Source organism: Bidens hawaiensis, unplaced genomic scaffold (assembly GCF_021521415.1).
Source record: "Bidens hawaiensis isolate Kalapana, Puna unplaced genomic scaffold, B.hawaiensis_p1.1 tig00008327_1, whole genome shotgun sequence".
Classification (NCBI taxonomy): domain Eukaryota; kingdom Viridiplantae; phylum Streptophyta; class Magnoliopsida; order Asterales; family Asteraceae; genus Bidens; species Bidens hawaiensis.
Window position 1 is genome coordinate 79910 of NW_027504976.1, and position 15091 is coordinate 95000.

The window sequence follows — 15091 nt, forward strand, 5'->3', positions numbered from 1 at the left end:
CAGATTTAAAAAAAGTTTGTTTGTTGATAAAGAAATCGATGTGATTTTTTTGTAACTAGAGAATATAATATATACTTTATAATAATAAAATAATAACAAACAAATAAAGTGTAACTTGCTCTAAGATAGTAATTAATTACTAAACATAAAAAAAACATTTGTACTAAAATACCCTTATGATTAAAATAAATCATATAATAAAAGAAAATTTCTAATTGGTTGGTTTTATTTCTCGCTCTAAGAATACTTCTCGCATGAACATAATCCTATATATATATATATAATATACTAGTAGGTACCCGCACGATGCGGCGGCGACACTGATTTACAATGTGATATTCGTTTTAAGTTAGTTTATCAATGCTCTCGTGATATATTATGTATTAGTATTGTTTTTTTTTTTTTGAATGGTCAACCAAAGCGAAAATTTTATAAACAAAACAACACGAAACATTACAAGCAAGATACTGGTAACGAACACAAAGAAATATCTCCACCAAAAATACAAACAACACCTAACCCACCGCCCGTTACATCTTAAAATTAAAACTTCTCCATCTCTCCCAAGTTAGGCCCGCATTTTTCCCCCGAGTTCTTTACCCACAAGAAGCTTAACGCTTTAATCTCGTCGACCACACTCCCAGTGGTAATTGGTTTCCCCTAGTACACGAGTGCATTCTGCCAGAGACACCAAACCATTGTCAAACACACCGCATTAAAAGCTTTTGCTTTCCTTTTTAATAGTTGATAAAACCGATGACACTCCGACAAATCTTTAACCGAAAAGGCAAAAAAGGGACTTATCTTACACCAAGACGAAATGATACACCACACCGATTGGGCAAATTGACACGAGACCACCAAATGTTCCGCCGACTCCAAATCCTCTTCACTAATCGGGCAAATGGCCGACGTCACCATAACCCCTCTTTTAACCAACTGAACCATAACCGGGATACGTTCCATTTCCACTCTCCATGCGTGAATAACAACCTTTTTTGGAACCCAATTATTCCATTCCAACACGAAGTTAACGCCCGTATTTCCAAGATCCTCGATCTCGGACTTCATACTTCTAACCGAGAACCCGTTTTCTTTATCAATACTCCACATTAGTCGATCCGACCCCTCACTCAAAACAACTGGTTGGCAAGCTAATAAAAGACACCTAAGTTCATCCAACTCATCTAAACCTACTGGTTGTCTGCTCCATCCCCACTGTCCACACACTTCATCATCGTACATCCGTAACCGATCTGAAACAAAGCAGCCCTTTCTTTTCTCCAACGCGAAAAGCAGAGGGAACCTATAAAAAAAGGAGTATCTCCCCGCCAGTTGTCGTACCAAAACAAAGTATTCGTCCCGTCCTTTACCTCCTTACTGATCATTTTTTCAAGTCAATTCCAAGAGCTAAAAGTTCCTTATTAACGTTCACAATATGTTTCCATGGACCCGGAATGGAAACCTTGGCCGGAATGAACGACCACGACCTCTCTGAGTGATTTATAGCCCATATAATTTTTCTCCAAAGTGCATCCTTATCATTTTTAAACCTCCACCACCATTTTGTGAGCAGGGCGAGATTTGTTTCTTTGAGCGACCCGAGTCCTAAACCCCCTTTACGAACCGGAGCAACTACCCGATTCCAAGCTACCCAATTTATTTTCGACTCCTCCTCCGAACCTCCCCAAAGAAAAAGTCTTCTAATTCTTTCAAGTTTTTCAGTAACCGCCTCCGGAGCTTTATACAAAGAGAAGTAGTAAGTAGGGAGAAAATTAAGAACTGATCTTATTAACGTCACTCTGCCTCCAATCGATAACTTATTCGCTTTCAAAATTGATAATCTCTTTCTAAAAACTTCTACAATCGGGTCCCAAGATGCAATCAGGTTTATATTACTGCCTACCTGTAACCCAAGGTATTTAAATGGAAAGGCTGCCGTTCGACATCTCAACAACCCCGCCATAACCATCCGCTCCGGCTCCTCGACCCTTATTCCGTAAAGGCAACACTTGGAAAGATTAATTCGTAGGCCCGACACTAAATAAAAGCATCGCAGTATACGCCTTAGGTTCACCACATTCTCTTTTTCCCACTCACCCGTGAACACAACGTCGTCTGCATACAAAAAGTGAGACACCTTTGGACCACCAGACCCACACCTCAAACCTTTGTACAACCCAGCCCTCTCGGCCCTCTTCATAAAACCAGTAAGTGATTCCATCGTCAACACAAAAAGAAAAGGTGAGAGTGGATCGCCTTGGCGAAGACCTCTCGAACAATCAAACTCCGGGGTCGGCGAGCCATTTACAAGCACCGACGCCCGACCCCCTCAAGTATAGATCTAATCCACCTTCTCCATTTACACGGAAAGTTCATATGTTCAAGAACCGCCATCAAAAAATCCCAATTTAATGAGTCGTAAGCCTTTTCAATATCCACTTTAAATATCATACCGGTTTTTTTTTATGTTTTTTTTCCATGCCACCAACTCATTTAGGATAAGCGACCCTCTAGAATACTCATATTTACCAAGAAAGCCGTTTGTTCCACCGATATCAACTTTCCAATCACTTTCTTTAACCGAGTTGCTAGAACTTTAGAAATCACCTTATTTAGGCAGCCAATTAAACTAATCGGCCTGTAATCCCCCAAGTTTATCGGTCTTTAACCTTGGGAATTAGAGCTAAGAACGAAGCAATAACCCCATAAGATGACCGACCAACCTCTAAGAACTCATCGAACACCTTCATAAAGTCAGCTTCAAAACAAGGCCAACATCTTTTGATAAACTTAAAGTTGAAACCATCCGGGCCAGGAGACCGATCCCCCTCGCAATCCCAAACCGCCTTTTTGACCTCTAACAGAGAAAACGGTTCTAACAACCCCCTAGCCTCCTCCCCGTTTAGAGAGTTGGCATCAAGGCACCGGACCCGAGGTCTAACCACGAAAGTTTCAGTGAACCTTAACTTAAAAAAATTATACACTTCTTCTTTAACCACCGCGGGAATGGATACCCATACATCATCAATCAATAACCCATGCATGCGATTTGAAGAAAGATTAGCATTCAAGTTGCCATGAAAAAAACTAGAGTTATCATCCCCATCTATTGCCCACCTTACCCGTGCCTTTTGCCTCAAGTCACTTTGTTTAACCCCATCTGCTTCCACAATGAAATTTGAGCACTCGAGTCTTTCCCCTATCTCCACATCCGATAAGTGTCTCTGTTTAGCCAGGCCTTCCAATTCGACAAGTCTTATTTTTTTCTGTTCATACTCTCCATTAACACCTCTTTTCTTCACCTCAAGCCACCTTATTATTCTATTTTTCAACCATCTCAATTTGATGGTAAGAGCTAAGTCGGCTGGACCATCAAACCTGAAACGATCACTTTGGCCAGCCACAAAATCGAGAAACCCGGAATTTCCAGCCAACTGTTAAAAAACCGAAAATGGGTGTGGCCGAAATCCGTCGGGACCATGCTAAGAAGCAACAGTTTATGGTCCGAACACCCTTTAGAAAGCACACTCAGAGATGCAAGAGGCCACTTATCTTTAAAGTCATTAAACACGAGGACCCGGTCGATCTTGCTAAACTTATCACCCCTGTCGGACACGTAAGTAAACCGCCCCCTCCCATATGGTATTCATCCAGTTCCGCCTTTGCGATGAACTGATTAAATGTGTCGGCGTGAGACGCAATAAAATCAGAATATAAACGTTCTGATGGGTCCCGAACGTCATTAAAATCCCCCACCATAACACACATACCCAAACATGATCGTCTTTTTTCCAATAACGTATTTGCTACACCGGTGTGATCTATCTATGTCATAAGTATTTACATAACACAATTAAGAAAATTCAGAAACATAAATATGAAAATGTAAGTCATAAACATTGCTACAGTTTAATAAGAAAACATAAGTCTTATACATAAGCATTAAAAAATAAGCATCCTTGTGTTAACCATTTGCATTTTGAAATGATAGTTTTTAGTCATATGCCTTACACATCTCAATGACCTCATATACGTTTTTTGACCACCATTCTTCATCCCAATCGGTACCAGGTTCTTCTTGTTTGACTGCTCCAGTAACTTGAAGATGAGTTTATACTATCTTCTCATCCTTAACTACCACATCTGCTAGATCAGGCTTCGTCACTTCAAAATGAAAACAATGTTCAGTCTCTCATATATGTTTTACCAAAACCAACAATGTTATATAGTTAGTATTTATGTTAAATTGATACATGATATTTCTTCTGAGTTTTTCTTTGTTCTGTCCATAGCAGATCTCTAATTTATGTAATCAAAAAACAAATAAGTTAGTATATTATAAATGATATAGATAGATTTGATAAAGGGGGCCATGTTTTACCTTTTTTAATTTAAGTTTCTGTTAGCAATGAATAAAGTATAATAATAAACTCAAAATGCATTTAAGTACATATTCGGAAATATTACAAGTTGCACAAAATCAATAACATACCAACATTTTATAACACATGTAGCTCTTTCATCACGCAATACTTCACGATAGACAACATTTGAGGTGTACACTCCATCTCGTCTAAAATATTTGACAGGATGTACTAATACCTTTGTATTTTCCCGTGATATCCCTCTTGACAATGCCACGTAAAGTTGCCCATGTGAAAATACAGAATCTGGTAGATAAACACCAACGTGCGGAATTGTTTGACCTTGAGCTTTGTTGATGGTCATGGAAAAGCTAAGTTGAATGGGAAATTGTTTTCTTATTAGCTTGAATGGGAACATGTCGTCTTCAGAAAGACTTAGTGGAATTCTTGGCAAAAATACTCTTTTTCCCATGTGTTGACCAACGGCAATTTCTATGTCAATAGCATTGTGTTGGAAACCCTTACATATTAATCTTGTGCCATTACATAGGCCAAGTGATGGATTGATATTCCGTAACAATATTACCGGACATCCAATTTTTAATCGAAGCTTATGAGGCGCCAAACCACTCACAGTTAGTGAGTTTAAGAACTCGATCAGATAGAAGTTGTTGTGATCATCTTTGACTTCATCAAAACTATAGTAAACTTTTTCCTCCCCTTGAAACATGTCAATCATTTGATCATTAATCTCATCAACACTCTCATTTCTAGTGGATAATATTGCCCTAGAGATTATATAATCCGAAGAATACAAGTTGTTTTGAATTGACGGATATATGACATTGATATAGTTCTTTTATAGAGTTTTATCGTATAGTGCATGGAATTGTCATGTCATCAGGTATACGGATAAAGCTTCCTTCGATTGGTTCTTCAGTTCCGTTACCGACTCTTAAAAGAAAATTAGAAAACCACATATCATTAACTGCTCTCATATTAATGGTCAACCGCATCTTTTTAGTCACAGACCAAAGAGGTGACATTCGTAGGCTAAAGTCTACAATTTGTGCACGAGTACCACGTTTAATTACCGGCAACACTTGTCTGAAATCATCCCCCATAACCATTATCTTTCCACCAAATGGGAGACGAACACCTATAATGTCTTGCAATGTTTGATCGACTGCCTCGATCGCTTGTCGTTTTGCCATTAATGCTTCATCCCAAATGATTATTTTAGCTGCCCTGATTAGTTTAGCGGAACCACTTTGTGTTGTGAGGCCACACATTGAATTACTATCAACTTTAAGAGGAATCTTGAATCTCGAGTGAGCTGTTCTCCCTCCTAGCATATTATTAGCTGCAGCACCTGATGAAGCTGTTGCAAGAGAAATAAGACCACGTGAACGAATTTCAGCAAGCAAAGCTTTGTACACAAACGTTTTTCCTGTTCCACCTGGACCATCAATAAAGAACACACCTGGTACATTATTATCCACGTGTGTCATTATCTCATCAAACACGAGTTTTTGGTCAGAATTAAGTGAATCTTTGGCACGTAAGTGCTCAGCTTCACAACTAACCCATACTCCTCTTGAACCTCACGATAACCTTCATGTTGTAAGTTAAGTTCTTCTGTTATGCTTGGAAGATCAAACCAATTGATATTTTTACCCATTGATTGTAAAAGGTCCCTAATTTCGGTAAGAACTAAATTACAAACTCGTTCGACACTTTGACAATGTAACTGATGATCTTTAGAAAGTGAATCAAAGTGGTCATTCCATAACTTTCTAACATCTCCAGGTTTGCAAAAAAATCATTATGATCGCGAATAACATTCTAAGAGCACTGGGAAACTGAAATAAAGAGGCTTCTGTGAGACATTGCGATAAACTTTCATCGTTCTCTATTAAGCCTATCTCAAGAGCTGCTTTTCGAAATGTGGTAAACTGTACACCGTTAACTGTGCAAAGATCTTCAAAAGAAGTAGGCCCTTTGATATTCGACAAAAGTAGGTGTAGGTAGTACCTTTCTCATTCAGCCGGATTAGCAGAAACAATTGTGATTTACGTAAACGACGAGTCCAACGACTTGAGCCTCCAGTCCACGTAAAATGTTTTGGAAAATCTTTATACAAATATTTCCTTGTTGTTTCATCCGCTCTATTTGTATCAAAAAATGCAGTTAACATGGTTCTTTTATCTCTTTCCCTATCAACAATTTCAGATATTGTATCATCATCTCTAAATCTAACCATTTGATTATTAGGGAGATGAAGTTGTAATGCCAAAACAGCGGGATGGATTTGAGAAAGAGAAAAGGAAAAAAATACGCCACATTGCCTCCAGGGGAGATACGTAGCGTGCATCTTGAAATCTCTTTATCTCGTTAATAACAACCTCTTGCTCATCTTGATCGATTTGAATAACTTGTTTGTCATGTCCTTTGTAAATATATTTGAATAAATATTTCACAGATTTAATACTTGGAGCAAACTTCGACATTCATGTGGCAGTTGAACATTATCAAAAGCTTTGGGTTATACGGGACAACCCATCTGTTATCAAGAGTTGTTCCTCGTACAACCATCTTTATTCCGCCGTTTCTTCTTCTATATAATGGATATGCATCTTCTCCTTGCGTTGTCTGTTCATTAAATTGTCTAGGATAGCGGAAGCGACAAACTTTACGATCATTCTTCAATTGCATACAAGGACTGTTTGTTCGTAATTGTCCGCAAGGACCATGCATCATGTGATTGACGACAAGCTCGTGTAATTTGGGATACCTTAGTATGTTAGGAATTTCAGCACACACGACCTTATCATAATGGTCTGGATTACTGATTTTGTGCTGGGAGTACATAATAAGAAGAAAATGCGCATACGGCAAACCACGCTTTTGAAACTCGATGATATAAATGTATGCCTTAACTTCTCCAAGGAGATGCTTCTTGAAGAGTTGTTCCTTAAGATCCTCTAATTTGGCACGGAAAACTCTTGAAACAAGGTATGGACGATCTTGTGCGGTTTGAACATCTTTTAAATTTTCACGTATCCCAGGCCAACCAGGATTATACGTCATTGTAAGGAACAAATCAGGCTTGCCGTCATCTTGAACTAAAGTCATCGCATCAAGAAACCGACGTCGCATGTCGCGAGACCCTCCAATGAAATATGCAGGCAACACAATCCGTTTTCCAATTCTTCTTGGAAGAACCTCACCAGCATTGACACAATCCACAATACCTTGGTACAAATCTGCTCTTATCTTAGCCTGGTTTTGTTCACAAAATTGTAAGCGTGACGTCTCAAGCTTATATAAACATCAACAACAAACTGTTGTAGCAATCTGCCACTGAACAGAATCACGTTCTCGGTAGATCGAATTTGGAACTTGTAACAGTAGTACTCTCGCATAGCCACTGTTGTTCTACCACTTCGTGTGTTAGCCTCTGAAAAAAGATAGGTAAATTGTTGGTACTTTTCATTAAAAATAACACACGCTAGGGTACTATTTATAACCCTCACTTAAAAAAGATACGTAGTTTGTACCTTCCGTTTCTTCTTCGATATTATCGTGATTGTTGTGAACTTCATTGATTAATACTCCTTGACGTGGTATGTTCAAAATGCCAACCCGACTCACCATTAGGAAAAAATAGAGGATATGACAATGGATCGTAACAACCAAAGTACGGCTGGATAGTTTGACTATATTCATACCTACCGTATACAACAATACTTCTTTTGTACGAAGTGATATTGTCATTTCCTTCAACCCAAATACCAGCAACCTATACAATGGTGCAATAATAAGTAAAATAATCAATACTATATTTGTGTTACTTTTAGAGAAAACTTTGAAGTAAAGTAATATATTAAAACCTCAGATGTTGTTGGTCGATTGTACACCCTTTGGTCAAGTTCCACCGAAGCATTCAAAGTGACTCTGTAGTTGTCTAGAGGTCCTAGTTCTGCAAGACTTCGAAATGTGTTGACGTATGTGTTTGTAGACAGAATACTTGTCAACATCTTAGTAATTCTTTCATCAAGATTTGGCCATCGGAGTCTATGATCCAACTCAGTATCAGGATCATAAAAATATAATTGTAAGTACCTAGGTGTTCCATCCCTCGAAACTAATTGATCGATTTTGTGATATATTCCTTTATGTGCACGAAATGTGTATACACTGTCTCTCATAGTGTTCATTGTGTCATCCAATGTCACACCCATTGGGGTGAAAGAAAAATGGGTGTTATAGGCACGTATGTTTTGCCTAAACAATTTACCAATATCATCTTGTGATGTGAAAAGTCGGTACAATTCATCTGGAATTTCTGAATTTGCTAACATTGTTTTCCCACTAATACAACAAAAGGTAGCGAATTCATATGTAAATCGTTTTGCTCTGCAATGAGGACATGGACTCCATTCCTTCAAGACACGGTGCTCTCTAGGTATAGCATCATAAACAAAACTATACGGATCCTCCTCAGTGTTCACATCTCGGGTGGATAATGGATCAATAACGTCACAAAATTGAGGCAATAATGTATGTGGTTGAATTCAAAAACCTAAGAAATTTGTTTTATTAAGTAACGGAAGTCATAAACGACGACAAGTTTAATAAAGAAAGCATTATTAAATGAACAGAAACCTCGTGAAATTTCATGTGTGACTTCATTAGCTACATAGGGGAGCGTGTTTCTCGGCGTACTATCATCAGTCGGAGTTTGTGTACTTTGAATACCATTTGAACAACGTCTTCCATTCTCTTTATGTCTATCATAACATCGTTTATTATACTCCTTTAGTTTTTCAGTTGAACTACTTGACACATTCTCTTTTAGCATCGGTGTTACTTGACTACTGTTAGTTTGTAAAGTTCTTAATGGTATTCTTTCTGTTGATCTATTACTCATTAAAGATACAAATGAATCACTTTGGGAGATATCGCCGGCTCCAACTTTCAGTACTTTGTTATTTTCTTTGTGTGAAGCATAATATCGCTTGTTACGCTCTTTTCTTTTTTCAGCCGACGTAGAAGCACCCGAGGTAGAAGCATCATTACGATCTTTCGGTTGTCCATTAGTCATTTTAAATTGATAAATACCTTAAGAATTGAATAAAAGAGAGTTATGATAGACAACAAGTAGACCACACCTTCTCTTTACATGCATGACCTTGTAATCGTCCAAAGCATCAACGTACAAACCAATAGCATCATCGTTATTTTTAATAAAACCATGAAAATCAGGTGTTGATAAATGCTTATAAGCACGAGTGATTGGATTCCAAAGAAGCAACTTAGATGTATGATTCAAGCAAACACACAACAATCCATCCAACTGTGAAATAATCGAGACATCACTAAATACAGCATTGAATGGAAAAGAAATGATGGTGCTAGGCCCATCATTAGAGGATTGAAAGTTGATTGGATGAATAGATCACGTTACGTCGCCAATTAAAAGAGTTCTCTAATTAGATGAAATTAATGAACGGGAACAATGTAGCCTTACAAAGTCTTGTGTTGACAATAAAGTATACCATTCCTTACAAACAGACCTAGAACAACCTACTACCTTTGTTGGTACCCTTGTCAATATCTCAAACACGATTATTTCAACATAAAGGTCAACCATGGTGATACCTTGGTTTATCTAGTAATTACGACATGTCTAGGTTAGAGTTTGGTAAAAAGTTGGGTTGATTACGTTACATGTAAATAAAGTCATATATAACATAATAAACCACAAGATATAAAAAGATTTCATGTAAAGTAAAACATGCTTCCACTTATAACTGTTTGAAAGAATATTATCTAGAGAAAGTGAAGGTGATATTTTGTGTGGTGACGATCACGGCCGTTCAAATATGTAGTGTTTAGTTATAAATATATGTGTTTTTGTCTTAATTACATTTATGTCTTGTATTCTCGTCTCACATATGAGATGGTATTTTGGGTTTAGCTTTTTTTCAATAACTTGGTAATTTTCTTTTGTATGCTATTTTATAAAAGTTCTTATCCGAGTGTGAGATTTTTTGTTTAATATGTAATGCAAGATATAGGAACATAAGTTCTTGTTCGTTACATAATTTAGAAACGTAATAAAACCTAAAATAAAACAAATGCCTAATGATAGAGGCTGAAATTCAATGGTTTTGTTAAGACGTCAACATGAATACATATTGTAAGAACGACCCATCCTTTCTATATCACGTGCCTCGGGCATGTTTGGTTCATAGGTAACCGTTGTTAAATCCGTAGAAATGAAAATATTCACTGAAAACAAAAGAGAATATATAAGTTTTTGTAAGGTATGCAAGGCTTTCATAAATTTTATTATTTTAAAAAATATATTGGCAAGGTTATACACACCCTCTGGTAAACGAACCAGCTTCACTCGAGATGCATAGACAATAAGATTTCTTGCGATTGCTTGATAAGTTCTAACAATATTTGTTTGCTTCGTGTCATATAAAATCATCCGAATTATGAAACCGCTGACACATATATTTAATCTTAGAAATCACAAACTATATCTTATATTATTATATGCGATGAAATTTAAATAATAAAAGTATTTTATGCGAGCGTTGACTTACGTTGCGTCTTGAAGAATCATAACAAAATGGTGGCGCCCCTTTTTTCGCTTACCCATGACAATCCGGCCAACCACATCTACAATGACGCAATAGTTCTTATTGGGCGCACTATCTATACAATATCTTTGACAAAACTAGAATCGAGAAATGTACACGTACCAATAGTTAACTTTTGGTGTCTTCTATCATGCTTAAGAATTTGAATAGAAGGGACTAATGGATACAGTAGAAACTAGGGGTGTCAATCTTGACCCAAACTCTTTCAAATGAGTCAATTTGAGTTGTTTTAAAAGTTAAATGAGTTGGTTTGGGTAAAAGGTTTTAACTAAATGGTTCAAAATGAGTCATTTGAAATTTCATCCTTTTATTTTTGGGTCAAAATGGGTTGACAAGGTCAAAGAAATGGGTTGATGTGGGTTAGTGTTCTAAGGAAATGTGACAGGTTTCGGATCGGAACGGGTTTTCGTACAAGACAGGTTTCGGCACGAAACGGGTTTCGGATTTGAACGGGTTCGGTTCAGGTTTCAAGCCAACACGAGTTTTCACCCGTGACGTGTTAGGTTTTGGTTTCTTTTGTTTCTTTTTGGTCGATTCCGGACTCGTTTTGTTCGTTTTTTCAGTTTTGTCTTTGTTCAGTTTGAATTCTTTTAGTTTCCTTTTGATTGATTTTTTCGATTTCGATTGATGTGGTCCGGTTTTGGCTTTTTGTTTCTTTGTTTCATTTTCGTCGATTCTTTCGGTTTCGGTTCGATTCTAGGTGGGTTTTTTTTTTGAACGAGGAAAACGTATGAAACATTTTTGTGTTTTTACTTTTTTTGTTTATGATTTATATTTTGAGTTATAAACTTTTTATTATTATTTTTGAATATTTTTAAGGGTATTTTATCTTAATAGAAAACCCCTCAAAAAAAATTCAAAAAAAATAATAAAAAAAATCATAACTTAAATATAAATAAAAAACGAAAAATCTAAAATAAACTAAAATGTTTCCGCAATTATTTTCGTTCACAAAAAAAAAAAATAAAAAAAAAAAAACTCAAAACCCGGTTCGACCCTAACCTATTTCGACCCAAACCAAAACAACTTTTTTTTCATTGACTCGTTTTAACCCAAACTCATTCTGACCCATACTCGTTTTGACCCATGACTCATTTCAACACATGACTCGTTCGACCCAACCCAACCCATTTGTCACCTCTACCCTTTATCTTTCTTATCTACACACACACATTAAAGAACATCAACCACAAAATAGTTCCAACTCTGCAAGCCCTGGTAAGAAATCTAATTCTCGCATGCTTAAACCGATAATGAACTGATCAATCTTTCTAAAACTATTTTCTGTTTCATTCTTCAAAACCTTATATTCATATCTTGACATCAAGGCTCCCAAGACCGTGTGAAGCATTATATACTCTCTGTGACATTTAAACCTGGTAAGAATTTCATCCCTGTCAATCTACATATGCAACTACCTTATTGTCTTTTTGGTTTCTAATGCAAATGCCAGTTAAACCTACATGCAGTTCCAAACTATTAGCTTTTATGTGTTTTTAATAGAACTTGTTTGTATTCAATTCCAAATTGTTAGCTTAGATTTTATGTGTTTTAATAGAACTTGTTTGTATTCAATTCCAAACTATTAGCTTAATTTATTATACATAGATACACATTTATTTCCAAAAGCTAAAACAAGTAGCCAATTCATAGGTAACTGCTCCCAAAACAGCTGCAACAATGTCCATGATGAAATGACTTAACAAGATTCTCATTCGAAGTTTTATATAATTTACTATAAAAAAACTTAACTAAAGTAAATTAGCATCAAACTAGGTTAATCATTTGTGAAGTTTGAAACACTCTTCAAACTCACTCAAATGAGAATCCAAATTAGATCAAAACAAAAAAAATCATAAATTGATCCCAAAATTCAATTATTATTATTGAATCAAAACCCCCAACCTAAACAAAGGTAGATTCTGCTTAATTTCTCGAATTTGATGAAACCCCAATCTGAACAATTATTCCTATAGAATCAAACCAATTGTCCAACAATAATATAGAATATTTTATAGTGTCATGTAAACTCTGACTATTATTATAGAATTTCAATGATATCCTAAATAGCAATCCTTTAAACAGTTAAATCAAAACGTAGTTCTAAAATTGTTAGCAGTAGGAAAATCAACCATTATTAGCATTCAATTAAGTAAAAGATTTAAGTGTAACTGAGGGAGAATTGGTACTTACGTGAAACCCTAATGGCTGGTTTTCAGGGACAAAACTGTGATTATTATAAAATTAGAAGCGGTAATAAGTTTCTTAAAGGTCAACCATCATGCTTTATTAAAGAGAGAGGCTCTTTACCGAGAAATAAGTAAGAGATGAAGGTTAAAAGCATGATGGTTGACCTTCTAACACTCCAAAAGTTCATAGGTTTAGCCTATCTATCATAGTCTGAATTCATTTTGATATGTGATATGTGACATGATTTCATGAATATTATGAAGTTTAGGTCATGTGTGGTCTAAATCAGTTGACATCCTTTTCTAGTTTTACATGTTCAGGGTAAGCTTTTGTGAGTACACTTGAAAGCACCCGTGTTGACATATTGGTTATAGTAAGAAGTGTTTTGTTTTGTTTTGTTTTGTTTTGGGTGTGGTGTGGAAAAGTAATGGAGTAGGGTGTCTGGGTATTAAATCTCCCTTTTGCAATCCTATTTTTATTGAAAATGATTATTCGCGGGGCCTCTCAGAAACAAAAAAAGCAAGAGTTGATTGGGTCAAAACTTCCTTTTTCATGTATGTTGGGTGCTTAGACCATGTGTAGTCATAAAGCTCTATTATCAGGGGTTATGCGTCACGTGGCGCCCAGTCAGAGTTATGGTTTTTTACAAAAACAGGCTGTAGTCATAAAGCTCCACTACCAGGGATTATACGCCACGTGGCGCACAGTCACTATTAATTTTTTTTTTTATTTTTTATTAAAATAATCAAATAATAATATTTATTTGATATGCTTCTATACACCTGTTTGTTTGATATGCTCAAAAGCCAATCTTATCTTCATTTTCTTTACCTATTCGGCTATTCACTTGATTAACTTTACCAACTCATCTTCAAAACAATCTAACTCTTTACCAACTCATCTTCAAAACAAACTAACTCTTGACTAAAACAAACTAACATCTTCAAAACAAGATCCTCCGTCAACGGGTCACACTCTTCCACTATTTAAACCCACACACTTTCACCCCCAAATTCAAACCTAAACACACTCTAACTCTCACACACAAAATCCTAATTCCTCTGTTCTTTAAATTCATCACAATCCATTTAAAACCCACTTCTAATTCACTCAATTACACTCAATGTTTTCTTCCAATTGCTCAATTTCACCCCCAATTTGGTCCAATTAAGTCGTCCCCGGCTGTAATTGAAGCTCCGGCGAGTTTTTCGGTGACCGAGTAAATCAACCATCGCCGGAAAAGTCGCCGTCAATGGCTACACCACCACCTCCTCCTCTTCGATAACTAACTAACGGCTCTTTTTTTGATATTTGCGCCATTCCTGCATGTTTTGTGACCATTACACATGGTCTTAGTTTGGGTTGTAAAAAAGCTAGCAATGGAATGTATTTTATTTTTATGATAAGTTTGTTTGTTTCTTTGGTTTAAAAAGAAAATCTAAATCTATGTAAAGTGTCAAGTGAAAGTCATAGTTATTCAAAAGATACATTGTGAAAGTCAAATGAAAGATTTTTAAATAAGTTCTCAAAATTTAACACTCAATTAGTCTTTTTTTATCTATTTTATGCTCCACACTTTTAAATTTCACAACTTAGTCAATGCACGTATTCAACAAAGTCCAAATTAAATTTTAAATTGTTTGGTGTTGAATCCGTCACTTAAACACAAATAAGTAATGAATTACCAACCTCAAAGCCCACAAGAACAAAGTCCTTAACATGGAGACTTCCAGATGCACCTTCACTCAATCCGGACCCACCCTGATATGTTCATAGCATTCAAGTTAACTGTTGTTTCCCGTGTTCGTCGTCTGATTCGCCATGTTCATCGCCGTTGTTTTTGGTGTGTTTGGCTGT

The 15091-nt window shown here is 36.3% G+C and overlaps 3 protein-coding genes across 3 annotated transcripts; all 3 read right to left on the bottom strand.

Annotated features, from left to right (window-relative positions):
• Nucleotides 1-660: 660 nt before the first annotated feature.
• LOC143609645 (uncharacterized) lies at nt 661-1245 on the bottom strand. The gene has a single exon (XM_077084343.1). The coding sequence runs from the start codon at nt 1243-1245 to the stop codon at nt 661-663; it is 585 nt and encodes a 194-aa protein (XP_076940458.1).
• A 3991-nt stretch (nt 1246-5236) lies between these two features.
• LOC143609646 (uncharacterized) lies at nt 5237-5878 on the bottom strand. Its single transcript, XM_077084344.1, has one exon. It carries the CDS (start codon nt 5876-5878, stop codon nt 5237-5239), a length of 642 nt encoding a protein of 213 aa, XP_076940459.1.
• Nucleotides 5879-6288: 410 nt separating this feature from the next.
• LOC143609647 (uncharacterized) lies at nt 6289-8611 on the bottom strand. The gene is made up of 5 exons (XM_077084345.1): nt 8261-8611; nt 8022-8169; nt 7745-7827; nt 7162-7649; nt 6289-6583 (listed from the first exon to the last, which is right to left on the bottom strand). The coding sequence occupies exons 1-5, from the start codon at nt 8609-8611 to the stop codon at nt 6289-6291; spliced, it is 1365 nt and encodes a 454-aa protein (XP_076940460.1).
• Between the last annotated feature and the right edge of the window lie 6480 nt (nt 8612-15091).